Raw genomic sequence first — 14,255 nt, 5'->3', positions numbered from 1 at the left:
CCGGCCGACTTCAGAGAACACTAAAATCAGAGCCAAGGAGTGACTTAAAACCCGGCTGGTCTGTGGGACACAGCCAGCCCTGTGAGCAGTTGCCTTGGGGTTGCCTTGGGGTAGGGGGCTGTCACCCCCGCAGCCCAGCTGACCTGTGCCCATCGGCCCGGTGACGTGTGCGATGCGGCGGTTACGAGTGTGTTCGCGGCTCAGCGGAAGATCAGTGTCTCAGGGGATCTGACTGACCCGAGGTGCTGTGCTCCCAGGGCACGGTGTCCGCTCAGAGTTCCCCTCCTACCTGGTCAAGGCGCTCATCCCCAGGGGGACTTGGGGCAGTGCCTGGAGGGGCTGAGGGTCCGCACGGGATGGCCCGGCCATTGCCACGTTCTTATCCTTTTTATTCCCCGGTGGCTGTTTTGTTCCTGACTCCTGCTGTTTTTCCAGCACTGGCCTGGGGCTAGCTCTTGCTCAGGGTTGAGTTAAGTAATTTTCTGCCGTTCAAGGTCCTCGATGGCCTGGTGCAGGGGCACTGAGGAGCTCGGGGCCGCCGGGCTCTGCCCGCAGGCCTCTGCTCACCTGCCAGGCACCTCCTGCACCCTGCCGCCCTCTGGGTTCCCGGTGTCTGTGGAGCAAAAGGTTGAACAACTTCCTTCCCAACCAGGGAGCGACCTGATGATGCAAGGCTCCTAGGGCCCTGGCCATAAGGCTTAGCATCAGTGGGGGTTCTGGGATGTGCCGAGGGAGGAGTCCGAGCTGGGGGCTCGTCCAGGAGGTGAGGAGACGGGGATGCTATTTCCAAAGGCCATGCGGGGGTCTCCACTGCCAGGGGCCGGGCCTCAGGGCGGGGATGGGGGGGCTCGAAGTCCGCTGTTGGGTGGAGCAGCCGGGCCCTCGTGCACCTGTGATTACGAATCCCATGACTGACATGCCCACAGCTCAGCCCTGCTTGGGGCGCCGACCCTGCATGTGTCTTCTGGGCCTTAAACAGACTTGATCCATCCTGGTGATGCCTGGGGACCAGCTTCCGGGGGTCTCTGCAGCATCGGCGTGGGTCATGTCCATGCTGCTGTCTTTGTCCGATCACAGGTGCACGTGCACGCGCGTGCACACACACACACCCCCCTGATGGGACGGTCTGCAGTGCCCCCCACCCACCCTTGCTGGTTCCAGTGTGACTGTGGGTGGCCCGATGCCCTTGCCTTGGAATTGACACGTCCATTCTGCTAGGTGACGTTGTTTCGAGCAAAGTTCGAGGCCAGTCTGTTTCCGGACTGGGGAAGTGTCCCAGCTCCTTGGAGGGCAAGGTCATGTTGGGAGAGGGCTGCCTTCCACGTGGAAGGCGGGTGTCCCAGCCAGTCATGAAGGTTGATGGGAGCAACAAACCACGGTCCCTGCCGTGGAGCCCAGTGGAGCAGAGGGCAGTCCTGAAGCGACGGAGGAGGTCACAGGACCCCTGGTCCTAGGCCTGTAGGGGGTGGCATAGAAGGTTCCGCTGCACACCGAGGTCTGAGCCTGGGTGGTGGGCCTGTCCTTCCTTCTCCGGGGGCCTTCGCACATCTCCCTGCCCCCTTCTGACCTTCACCTTCCTTTTCCGGTTTCTAGAGGGGATTGGGCTCACTCCGGAGTGGCACACCCATGTCCTCCCAACCTTGCACGGGCGCTCACGGGGCATCGTGATCAACAGGGACTCGGAGGCTAACAGTGCTGAGATCCATTAGTGATGTCTGCCGTGGATGCAGAAAAGGCACGTGTGTCTGCGTTCCTGGGGCGGGTTTGCTGTACTTACTTCTCTTCGGGGCTGACTCACCATGTGCCTGAGGGCAGCTCCCTTCCAGCCTGAGCTGCATTTTTGAGGTGTGCTCCTCTAACCTCTATCCCAGAAAAGTTACCTTCCGCAGTTGGCCCTGATTAAAACCTACTTTGTGTTCCCAGTTGTGAAGCCGCCCAGGGAAAAGCTGTTTCTTCCCTTAGCCGGTTCCCTGTGCCTTTGGAGCTGCTGAGGGGAGCAGCCACCTCTTGTCCATCTGCGGGCCCCCAGAACCATGCCCGCCCTGCGTGCCAGAGCCCGTCGGGGAGGAGTGAGGCTAAACCCCACTCAGGGGGGTCCACATCTCGGAGAGGCGCTGCCGCCAAGCGGGCTGGGAGCTGCGCGAGCTGCTGTTGGTTTCCCGGACCGACCCGCTTAGGTGTCAGCTGGGACACGTGCTCCGTGCGGGACGTGCACCTGCTCTTGGTCCTTGGCCCTCAGACTGAGAGTGTCCGTTCCTCCACCATCACCTCCCCCCAGGCCGAGCAAGCCTCCCCCGTCAGAACCGTCCAGCTGTAAGACGAGACATCCCGAGAAAAAATCAAGTTCTCCATTCGCGGTGGGGGACACATACCTGCATGTGTCAAGTTCTCAAAATGATCCCGCGGCCTGGGCAGGGCAGGGTGGCCACCGAGAAACGTGTGTTTGCCCGAGGAGAACACAGACAGTGACGTGGACCCAGAGATGAGGTTTCTAAGAGGAGCTGTGTTTTTTAAGCCCCAAAACAGCGCCATGCTTATCAACACACATTTTGTTATAGTTGCGGCCTGGAAGCCTCACCCTCGTCTTCTCCTGTGTTCGTTCTCATGAAAGGCAAGGGTCGCCGCCGTGGGCATGGGTGCTGTTCCCAGGCCTCCGGACACAGGGACAGTCACTGTGCCTTTGCCGGCTTTCCAGACCCACCTTCTGAACAAGTTGTGATCGAGACCCCGTGGCTGACCGTGTAGGACCGTTTTTACTACGTGGATAAACTGTGTTTACAACCAAGGGAGACCTCTCTCCTGGACACGAGGCTCTGGAACCCCGTGCACTGGGGTAGATGCTGGGACCCCCACCCAGCACAGCCATGTCTGCACGTCGAATGCTGAACCTCGGATGCAGGTTTATTTATGACCCGAGGTCAGCGTCTGCTCCCCAGTCTGACCCCAGTCGTGAGCTTCAGCTCCAGACTGGAAATGCAGGTCTGTGAGATAGGCGCTTTATCAGGCCTTCGATCTGAGTCTGTGTCTGGCCTTCTGGAAATCGGGACTGCTGGGCCCAGCGAGGAGGGCTGGTTTGTGCAGGGGTGTGGGAAGTGACTTTGATTGAGGAGCACCTACATTTAAACTTTCTTTTTTTTAAAGGTTTTATTTATTTCTTTGTCAGAGAGAGAGCACAAGCAGGCAAAGTGGCGGGCAGAGGCAGAGAGAGAAGCAGGCTCCCCACTGAGTAAGGAGCCCGATGCGGGACTCGATCCCAGGAGCCTGGGATCATGACCTGAGCCGAAGGCAGTGGCTTAACCGACTGAGCCACCCAGGCATCCCGAGGAGCACTGCATTTGAGGGGAGGCTGTTCGTGGGTGCAGGGACACCAGGGTCGGATCCCCATGAAGTGATCATGGCTGGAGAGGCTCCAAATGCAACCTCAGTGTCCTTTCCCACCCGCTCTGGACGTCTGGGACTCTGGCTGCATCTCCTCTGCCCCCCATCAGAAACGCACCCATGGGGATGGGAGCCCCACGTGCTGCCTTCTGCCTTCCAAACCGCCTTGTGGGTTCTGGGAGCTGATGACCCATTCAGTGGGCTCCGGGGCCTCTGGCTAAGCATGTCGCACGGTGCGTTTTATCTTCGATCTTTCTTTCTTCCTTTTTTTTTTTTTTTAAGATTTTATTTATTTATTTGACAGATGGAGATCACAAGTAGGGAGAGAGGCACAGGCAGAGAGAGAGAGAAAGCCGAGCAGAGAGCCCGATGTGGGGCTCGATCCCAGGACCCTGGGATCATGACCTGAGCGAAAGGCAGAGGCTTTAACCCACTGAGCCACCCAGGTGCCCCATCTCCGATATTTCTGAGGGCTCCGTGGATCTCGTGGTTCTTTCCAGGTGCTCATTCCAGCGTCAGCCGCCAGAACAGCTGGTGCTGGCCCAGAGAGTCCCGGCAATGGCCTTCAGGCCCCAGAAGCTCCCAGCTGGGTTCTACCTGTGAGGCCTGGCCTGGGTTTTTCGACCCCGGAGCAGCAGAGAAACCCTTGGTGCCAATCCGTGCTGCTTGGTAGGCCCTCCACCCCCCAACCCCAGGTACTTGGCCAGTCCCTGCCAGGCGAGCAGGGGGTGACCCCGAGCCGGTGGAGCGGTCACTCGTGACTGTCATCTGCGATCCTGGCCGACCCAGCACAGGTGTTGAAGGGCTGCGGTCTGGGGATGGTCAGCAAGATCCGGTCAGTTGTCAGGCCTCTGCCTGCTGGCCAAACACGTTTACTGGGGCCACTTCGCTCTGGGCTAAAACGGCTTCATTTCTGAAATCTTGAAACAGCAAAATCAAAAAAGCCTCCAGGTTGACAAGCAACAGAGACCAACTCGGACCTTCAAAACCGAGGCAGAGTTCCGTGGGAGCGCGTCAGTGGCGTCTCACACAGTGTCCGGAAAGGCAGAAGATGGGTCTCGGACCCCACAGAGCCACGTCGTTGGGGGGGATCATTTTCCTCCTCACTCACTCTGCGTAGGGAAGCCTGTCCCGTTCAGCCAGCTGCAGCCGGTTCACACTGTGTCGCCTGGCGAAGAAGCAGCTCCTGGGAAACCCTGCTCTTCAGATAAGGTGGCTTTGAGGTTGGTTGACCAAAGAGCTGCCAGTGTCCTCCCTGGGGACCTCCCTTTCCTCCTTCTGAATCCATGGGGCACATGGACTTGTTTTCCCCCGGACCATCAGCCACTTGTAGCAGAACTCCAGCAACATGGCCTGGTGCCACCTGTGTTTTCCACTAAATGTGTCTGATCTCACCACGTCTCACGTGCTGCTGTAGGTAACACGGGGCCCGAGGACGGCCGTCGGCGCGGCCTCGAGCGGGGGCACCGGTCCCTGATGGTGAGCGCGTCCTTGCTTGTGCAAAGGCGAACCTGAAACCAGCAAGTAATTGACGCCAGGGGAGCCAGCGCTGCCCTGCAGAGTTAATGCTGGACAAGTGGTTGAAAGGAATGTGCTGATAGGGTTGTGTGTGTGTGTGTGTGTGTGTGTGTGTGTGTGTGTGTGTGTGTGTGTGATGTGTCCAACGGCAGCTGGAATTGTTCTGAAATAGAAGGCGAGATTGCAGAAAGGGAGTAGCCGCTTTGACTCAGGGGCCACCAGGACCCCCGGCTCCTCGTCAGCAAATATTTCCTCGGGCTCTGTTGGGTCCCTGGGATTGTGTGAGGTGGCTGGTGTCGTTCCTCGGTGTGGCCCATGGTTATGCTTGGCTCTGTCTGCCTGGCCATAAAATGGGAAGAAGAGTAACACAGTGAGCTTCCGAATGTCAGTCTTGGGGTTTGAGCCATGTCTGGTAATTGCTACTCTAGCTTTTGGGCACAGACCTCAGTTTTTAGTCCATTCTCATTAAAGGTTCATCGTGCCCTGGCTTTCCTCCCCAGGTTTCTCTAGATTCCCCTGGCTGCAGAGGAGGTGGGGCACTCCCTCCAGGCCCCCCATTTCCCACAGTCCCTTGAAAGGTTATCTTCAGTAACATGTCGGTTGCATCCTAGTAGACTAAAAATGACTCAAATTGTTAGAAGCACTGAGAGATGCGTCGGTTAATGTGAGGCAAGATGGAAAGTCTGTTTACAGCTTCACCTGGCTGGCATTTCCAAGGCTCTTGTGGGAACCTCTGCCCCAACTTCGGTGAGACTGTAGCAACAACAGGTGCTGGGTGGGGTGTGGCTTAAGTCTCGCTGGCTTCTCTGGTGTGCAGGTAGACAGGAGCTTCCTGGGACTGAGGGAGCGAGCACGGCACGGTCCCTTTGTCCGTAGAATGAACCTCAGCGATGCCTTGGCTGAGCTTTCTCTCATCCTCCGTACTGGGGTTTCGTGCAGCCCTACACCTCGTGCAGGACATGTGGGAGTCCGGCCCCCTCCCCACCACCCACACAGCCATCCCCGCTCAGCATCCATCCCCAGCACAACCCCGTGTGCCTCTCCCTTGCCAGCGTTCCCATACAGGGCTTGCAGCCCATAGCTGAGCCCGGGGCCTCATCTGGGAGCCCCTAGCTCTTGCGGACAAGCCTCAGCTGCATTCTGCCTGCCCAGCCTGAATGAGGGCAAAGGGTGCATTTCGCCCAAGAGGAGGCGACCCAAGCCAGGGAGGGGGGCGATCGCTAGGCAACCTGGAGCTTGTTGCCCAGGTAACGGGATCCATGCACTGATGCCGTGGACGGACATTTCTGTGATGAGGCCCCTCAGCCTCTCCAGATGTCTTGGATGGCTCTAGAAGCCTGCCTTGTGCCTGCCTGTCATTTTCCTCTGTGGCTGCTTTTTAATGAACAACTTGGATTTCTTACCATGATCACGAACTCCGCGAACACGGTCTGATGAACACCCTTGCCAGCGCCTTTGGAGTCAGGCCAGGGTGTTCTGCACCCTGTGGGAGGGATAGCCTGGGACAGGCCAGTGAATCTGGCCCGTAGTCCAAGACCACCAGCCCGTGGGAGTCCGACCTGGGCTTGGCAGCGACTGTGGGGACAAGCAAAAGAACCTGGTGGAAGAAGACGGAGCCATCAGGATTTGGTCAAAAATCTCGCCCTTTTCTCGGCCAAAAGGAAGGGCAGAGGTAGGAGCTTTAATGTACGCACATCACCTTGGCACGAGCTGCGTCCCCCGCCCCGCTGCTGCTCACTCAGGGGCCACTTCCCGCGCTGTGCCCCGGGGTCCTCATTCTACTAAAGGGGCTGGGGATGAGATGAGAGGCTGGAGGCCACCATGTGACTTACTGCCCTGCACTTGCCTCTGCAGAGTTGGGGGTAAAAGCCGGTCTCCAGGGGTCCTGACTCACGATGGCACCCTTGGTCTTTGGGGAAACCTCCATTCGTACACACCCACCTTGACCTCTTGTGGAGCCCGCCTGCCAGTTAGGCCAAGAAGAACACTAGCAGAGGGCTTATCAGCCCCCCAACAAACGACTTTGGTGCCCCAATCCCCACCTGCCATGGGGGGCAGAGGCTGGTGAGGCTATGGGGGAGGGGAGCCCCCGTTTTCCCAGCTGGTACAGAGGACGTGGGGGCTCAGCTTCACTTGGATGTCCTGCTTCGGGGCCCCAGGATCTGGGTTAGGCGGTAGTTTTGTTGCCGCTCAGAGGCTGGGAGGGACTGATCCCTCGTGAGTCCCAGCTCGGGACTAGAGGAAACCTGCAGTCTGGCCAGGCCAAAAACCTTTTCTCTGCTCCTCGTTCAAAGAGGTGATTGCCTCTGTGCTGGGGGGCGCCTGGGGACGCCCTCCCCGTCTCCATGTCCAGAGCTAGTCGGAACCCGGACGCAGCTCCAGGTGGGGATTGCTCTTTCAGCTCCTTACGCAAGCGTGTTGCTGCGTGACGAGCCTTGGCGGTCACAGAGGGGCTTCACGTGTCTGGGACCCCCTCGGGCAGCCCGGTGGCCACGTTAGGGCTGCCAGTGGACGAGCCCTCTGGGAGACCACACAGCTGAGTGCAGGCCCTGGCTTTGTTGGCGGGAGCCTATGCCCAATGCCTTGTGGTCACACGAAGGCCAGCTGGGTCAGAATGTCACGTGCTCCTGGTAGGGGCTCTGGGAGCCCAGTCAAGCCCAGGGGTCCAGGGGCCCACCAGAGGCAAGGACAAGTAGATTCTGTACAGGAAGAAGGAAGCAAAACAGACCAAGCCGGGCTTTCCATAGCTTGGGATGCATGGAAAGCTCTCTGGCTTTGACTTGTAGGCGGGGACATTACGTGTCTGATTAGTCGAAAAAATGGGAGTTGTCCCACCCTGGCCATCTCGGTGGCATGGTCCCAACGGGTTTGTTGGAAGAAGTGCCAGGCTCCTGCAGGCAGCCTGGTGCGCGTCCCTCGTGTGGCCATGTGGCGCAGGGCACGTGCCCCCTGCTCTGTTGTGTGGGTTGGAGACGCTCCCGCCGCCCCTCGAGCCTCCCGTGAGCAGCTGTGCTGGTCCGCATGGAGCAGCTGGACAGTCTGCACTTGGGCGGCGTGAAGGGAGGGCTGCCCCACCCAAGCTGTGGGGACAAGTGTCTTTTTTTTCTTTGGGGCAGCCTCAGGACCCAGGACCGCTCGGACTGGTCCTGGTACCTGAGGGGTGCGGCTTGCTCTGCGGTCCTTGGAGAGATTGTCGTTCCTCTCCCAAGCCCCCAGCGAGCTGCTGGCCTCCTTCACACACACCTCCCTACCCGCTGGGCCAGGAGAAGAGGGCCCTGAGCTGAGCCCAAGGTGCCTGTTTCCACCAGGGATTTCTCCAGGACACTCCCATGGGGTGCGGGAGCCATGACCTGTCCATCTGGTTTCATTTTGTACCCTTCATGTTTGTTTGGAAGGTGCTGGAGTGGGGAGGGTTTGGGGGGAGCCCCGGGTCCAGCTGGTGCTGGGAGCAGGTGTGTTGGACACAGATGTCCTGGGCCCAAGTTCCACGTGGTGATGGGCTTAGCTGCACGGTGGTTCCTGTTCGCCGTACTTGACGTTGCTCACGGAGACCCAGGTCTCCCTCAGACATCCGCCCAGGCAGACCCAGCAGACAGATGTTCCCCCGTCCCGGTCTCCTCAGCTTGTCCCAGAATCTTTCCCGGTGACTCCAAAGGAGCCTGAGGTCTATGAGCCCAGGGGAGCCCAGGTGGCTTTGTGGGTTTCTGGTCCACCCAGGGAGCAGGGAGGAAGCCCTGGGGTCCTCCAGACCTGATGGATGTGGCTACGGGGGCGGGGGGGCACTGTGCCCCAGTGTGGGACAGGCCACTGTGCCCGCCTACCCAGTCACCTCCCATCCTCACAGGTATCCGCCCCCAGATCATGAACGGCCCCCTGCACCCCCGCCCCCTGGTGGCGCTGCTCGATGGCAGAGACTGCACCGTGGAGATGCCCATCCTGAAGGACCTGGCCACGGTGGCCTTCTGTGACGCACAGTCCACTCAGGAGATCCACGAGAAGGTGGGCCCCTCCCCCACCCCCAGACGCCACCTCCCTGTCCGCCCTCCCCCTCCGCTGTCACCCAGGGTCCCCCGCAGAACCCAAAGCACAGCCCCGGGCCACTCCCCTGGGGAGCGATCACGGCCACGCCGCGCCCTCTGCGGGGGGTGCGGTGGGGGGGCTCCAGCCGTGCTCTGCTCGCCCCGTCTCAGGTTCTCAACGAAGCCGTCGGCGCCATGATGTACCACACCATCACCCTCACCAGGGAGGACCTGGAGAAGTTCAAGGCCCTGAGAGTGATCGTGCGGATAGGCAGCGGCTACGACAACGTTGACATCAAGGCCGCCGGCGAGCTCGGTGAGTGTGTGGGGCCGGAGCAGCTGTTCAGAGGGAACCTTGCCGGGCGCCCGCGCCCCCAAAAAACACGGGCAGGAGCGCGCCTGCTGGACCCCCGGGCCCCACCCGGTGTCGGCGCTGGCTGGGCCAGGCTGTCTCACGTGGGGAGGACATGAAGCCAGACGAGCCAGGGGCCGGTCCCTGCAGCAGGGACTCCGTGAGCGGCCACAGGCCAGCGCTGGCTGGTCGGGACCCATCACCCGGAAATGCCAGCGCTGGGCGCGCAGTGCGGGGCTCAGAAGCGGGGTGTCGGGCTCGGGCATTCCTAGGTCTCCAGTCCTGGCACAGCGCCGTCCACCCAGAAACCGGCCCAGGTCGGCACCGACGCGGGTGAAGCGGAGCCCGGCACCTCCCGCCCAGCCCTTGTCAGATGGGGCAGAGTCTCCACAGAAAAGCAGGGGCAGCAGGTGGACCCCCACAGGCAGTTTCCCAGAGGTGGGGCCGCGGCCCTCTGCGTGGCCCCCGTCCCTGTCCCAGCCCCTGCCGGGCTCTGCATGTGAGGAGAGTTCACGGCGCGTGGACGGCCAGCGGCCCTCGGCTGGCCTGCTCACCTCGCGAGGGCCCGGGGTCCTCCCCCATCAGCTCCTCTGCTCACTGTCCTTGTCGCGTTTGCGATGTGCCTGGTCCGCACCCGGCTGCGTGGGCCTGTGCTTCGCCCGCGTCCAGGGGCGCCCGAAGCCCAGGGGCCAGCAGCAGGTGTCAGGACTCAGGCCTCGGCGGCCCGACAAGCTGTGGCCGTGCTGAAACCCTGGTGGCCCCGTGGGCCCTGTCCCTGCCCACCCCGCCAAGGACCCGATGGGTCCCGGCATCAAGCGCGTCAGGCCTCCGCTTCCTCCTCCATAGTCCTGGCCTGGGGTTTTGAGGGAAGGTTCCCGGTGTCCTCAAGTGGCTCGTTCCCCCGCTTGAATTGGGGGTCGAGCCGGGGAGAGGGAGCCTGGCCCGTGCGAGTCTTGTGCTGCCTCACGGTGGCGCCCGGCCGCTCTGAGCCTGGGGTATGGCAGTGGTGTCCCCCATAGGTGAACCCCAAAGGAAGAGGCAAGAGGTGGTCGTTCCTCAACAGATGCCTTTTTCCCCTCCCCCATCCTGGAAGTGGGGGGCTGCGTGGCAGAAGGGGCTTGGAAGATCCTCCTCATGCCAAAGCGAAAAGGGGCGGCGTCAGAACCCAGACTGGTTATGGGGCCTGAGGGAAGCGATGGCTTTTCCCGTGTCAGCCCCGAGCGCTTGCTTCGGCCTCGGGGGGCCCCTGAGCCCGCCTTGGTCGCAGCAAAGAAACTCGGGTGATAGGAGTCCTCAGAAGCACGTCTAGCATTACCTCCAATTTTCCATCTTTCCCGGGCGCCAACGAGAATGGTTTTGTTTGGAAACAAATGTTCTTTGTGCTCTTGGTAGAGCCGCCATCCCAAGTTCAGACAGCGACGGGCAATATAGTTGAGCCCACAGAGCGGGGGCGGGGGGTCCTCAGACGTGCTTCCCTGCACCTGCCCCGCCGTCCGTGTGTCCGCCCCTCGCCGCCCAGGCTCGGGTGAGGTGGTCACGTTGAGTGCCCTCGTTGGGAAGCAGCCACTTCTTTCCAGGGAGACAGGGAAGGTCTCCGGAGCGAAACTTGCCATCCCTCCACTTGCCCATGCTCCCCACGCAGCCGGCCCCGACCAGGAGGGGGACCTCGTGTCCCTAAAACCAAAGGGGCCCCGCTCCCCCGGCCACACGGCTGCCCTTGACGAGGGCAGTGTTCCCGGGGGCCCTGCCGTTCGGAACAGTGGACGAGGATGTCGGCTGTGGGGTTTCCATTGATCCTTTCCATTGATCCTGGTGCGTGTGGAATTTGGAGAAGGCCCGTGGAGAAGGGACATGCTCTGCACACATCACTCTGTCCTCAGGCCTCGTGCAAATGAGGACAGGGGCTGTAAGTGCTGCTTGTGTCTGGGGCCTGCAGTGTGGCCTTCCTGGGAGGACGCTCCCTTCCCAGTGCTCACGGGAGTCTTTGCATGAAGACAGTGGGCCGGACTGGATGCTCAGAGTGGAGAGCGGGGTGAGCTCAGGAAACAGCTGTGTCCCCTGCCCGGAGCAGTTAGAGGGATCCAGCCCATCTGCAGGGGCTCCCCAAGAACCAGGGAGTGGGGCGGAGGGGGGAAGCGGGGGGAGGTGGGATGTTGCTGGAGGCCTCTGAGCTTGTGAGCCTCTCTCGGGCTCCTTTATCTGGTCTCCAGTTCAGCAGGGGGGACAGCAAAGAGTGAATTGACAGAAAAAGCAGCTCAGCCACTGGGCTCGGGCCTTGGGGTAAGATGGCTGTGACTCTTGCCTGACAGATGGTAGAAGCTTCTCATCTTGGCCTTTGAAGGTGCCCTGACCTGAAGAATGGTTTAGAAATCGTCAGGGCTTTGGGGTGTCAGAGGAAGGTGCCATTGCCCTTGGGGCAGGACGGTCCCTCCTGATGCCCGCAGCCCCTCCTCCAGTTTTTGGTCTCTGCAGCCAAGGGTCAACGTGTCAGAGTTCAGGGGTGCAGGCGAGCAGTGTCCCCCTGTGCCTCCCCCCCCAGGGAGTGGGCAGGTGCGGTGCTCTGTGTCACATGGACCACGTGGGGACTCCCTCCTCCGGCACATCCCCTCCGATCTCGGCTCCCAGGGCACAGCTGGTCCCGGGCCCGGCGGTTGTCTGGGCCATGGCCAAGGGTCCACACTCTGCTCGTCCATTGTCGGGACCCTCCTGCTGGGCGCGGGCCACACCACCTCAGGTTCCTCAGAGGACTGGAAACCATCACAAATGCCAGACGATTTCCATGAACCCTGGCTTCTGGCACAGTCCAAGTTCTAAGCTTGCCTGTTGCATATGGAGTGGCCTCCTTTGTGGCTGTTTGCAGAACGGACTCCTGGCTCGTGGAAATTTCGGCAGCCTCGGTCACTTTTTCCCCCCGGCAGGTGGCTGGGGCCAGATGGGACCAGGTGGGACGCTCATCTGGGTTTTCACTCTCTGAGCTGTCTGTCCTCCTCGGGGCACCACTGAGACCCTGGACCCGAAGGCAGCCCTCGCGGGCAGGTCACACAGCTGCTAGAATGGGGTGCTCGGCACAGGGGGTCCTGAGGCCCTTTTTTCCCTCCCGTGGACTCACAGTGGCTCCAGTGCCCTTGTCCCCACTGGCGGGCTTGAGAAGGAAGAGGAAGGCAGGGCTGCCTTCTGGGGGCCCTGCCCCGTATGTTCCTTGGGTCCCAAACCTGGGATTCAAAGGTGGTTTTCTGAGCTGGTCTGACAGGCTGCCTGGATACCTGTGTCCCTCAAAAAGCTGCTTGTCTGGCAGACTTTACATTCTTCCCCCAAACACCTTCTACCGAGGAGGGTCAGTGCCTGGCTCTGCCTGCCCGAGCCGTGGGCTGGTCCTTCAGCAGCTCCTGGGCCGCAGGCCCTCCCCTGTCCGCCCCCACCCCGCCACCAGGCCTGCGGCTGAATTCAGGCATCTGCTCTGCTGGCCGGGCCTGGGGCCCATGTTGAGGAGGAGGTGCTGGTTCCTGCTTCATCTCGCCCTTTTTCAAAAACAAGTATTAACATTTCATCCCACAGGAAGGAGTCCTGTCGGCTCTCACGAGGGGCTCTGCGGCTCAGCTCCGGGCTGCTCCACGGCGGACATGGGCAGGTTTCCAGTCTCGGGGCTGCTCCCCCTTCCAGCTGCCCACCGCTCGCTTCCCAGAAGCACGGGGTGTGGGAGCAGAGGGCCGGCGGGATGTGGGCTGAGTGCAGGCGGGGGGCTGCGGCAGGGCTGGGACGGATCTGGGGGCTGAAGGCCTCTGAGCATTGGAGCCTGACCTGCCCGTGGGCACACGCCATGCCGGGGGCTGAAGGGCCAGCTCTGCCTCCCAGGCCCTCAGCTGGCCGCATGGGGCGCCCCGGAACTCCCCCTCCATACTCGGGGTTCCTCACGCGGGGCCTGGCCCTTGTCCTCTCCAGGCATCGCCGTGTGCAACATCCCGTCGGCGGCCGTGGAGGAGACGGCCGACTCCACCATCTGCCACATCCTCAACCTGTACCGGCGCAACACGTGGCTGTACCAGGCGCTGCGGGAAGGCACGCGGGTGCAGAGCGTCGAGCAGATCCGCGAGGTGGCCTCGGGAGCAGCGCGCATCCGCGGGGAGACGCTGGGCCTCATCGGCTTCGGTACGTGCCGCTGCCCAGCCCCGGGCCCCTGTGAGCTGGGTCTTCAGGGCTGGGCAGGGAGCGGGCAGCACGGGGGGCGGTCTTCCCCCCGCCGCTGTGTGCCCGCAGATGGCCCTGGGCTGGGCTGCTGGAGGCGCCCTGGAGAGAAACCAGCCGACTTGGGGCTCGAATGGGGACTGGGGGCTGAGCCTAGACCTGGACCGTGGGCAAGGCCCAGCCCCTGGAGGCCCTCAGATGCCAGGCCGGGGTGGGGGGGCGGCAGCAGGGAGTCCCTGAAGGATTCTGAGCCGGAAGGTGGCATGGTCCAGCCATCAGCTTAGAAAGCCCACTCGGGGTGGAGGCACGGAAAGGTTTCCCAGGAGTCGGCTGGCGGCCCTGTGCGCATCTTAGACGGGTTAGCAAGGACAAGGTGAGCTGTGACAGGAAGGGGCCTGATGACCTGGCGTTGACGACACGGGGGCTCCAGTGGGCCGCGCTGCACACGGGGGCCTTGCTTTTCTGCTGAAGCTCGGCCCCGCCGCTCGGCGGTTCTATGGCCTTGAGGAAATTCACTGACTTTCTGCCTCAGTGTCGCAGTCTGTACATCAGGAAGGGCATGAGCCGTGGGACGGCCCCTAAGGATTCCGAGGTGGCAGGAGAAGCACGTGGGGTGGGTCACAAGTCCTTCCCAGGCTGTCACTTAACCCTGCGTTCAGAGCTGTTTTCCGAAAACCAAGGGTCAGGGCCCCTGGATGGGAGCTGGGCTTCTTTGGGGCGCGTGCATCTCGCTCCCCAGGGTGAGTTAAAGACCCCAGGTGTCAGGGTGACCTCGCTCACGGAGGCGATCTTGCACAGGGTTTACG

The 14,255-nt window shown here is 61.6% G+C and overlaps 1 protein-coding gene across 7 annotated transcripts in view; it reads left to right on the top strand.

Annotated features, from left to right (window-relative positions):
- CTBP2 (C-terminal binding protein 2) overlaps positions 1-14,255 on the top strand; it is a 152,726-nt gene that overhangs the window by 131,517 nt on the left and 6,954 nt on the right. For all 7 annotated transcript variants that reach the window (XM_046027994.1, XM_046027988.1, XM_046027991.1 and 4 more), the window contains 3 exons: positions 8,741-8,895; positions 9,087-9,231; positions 13,207-13,413. In XM_046027994.1, the coding sequence (XP_045883950.1) occupies positions 8,741-8,895; positions 9,087-9,231; positions 13,207-13,413 (507 nt within the window). The remainder of the gene's footprint in view (positions 1-8,740; positions 8,896-9,086; positions 9,232-13,206; positions 13,414-14,255) is intronic.

The sequence above is a fragment of the Meles meles genome, chromosome 13 (genome assembly GCF_922984935.1).
Source record: "Meles meles chromosome 13, mMelMel3.1 paternal haplotype, whole genome shotgun sequence".
NCBI classification, from domain to species: Eukaryota; Metazoa; Chordata; class Mammalia; order Carnivora; family Mustelidae; genus Meles; species Meles meles.
Note: the sequence above shows the minus strand (reverse complement) of the source record. Positions and strands in the feature narration are given on the sequence as shown.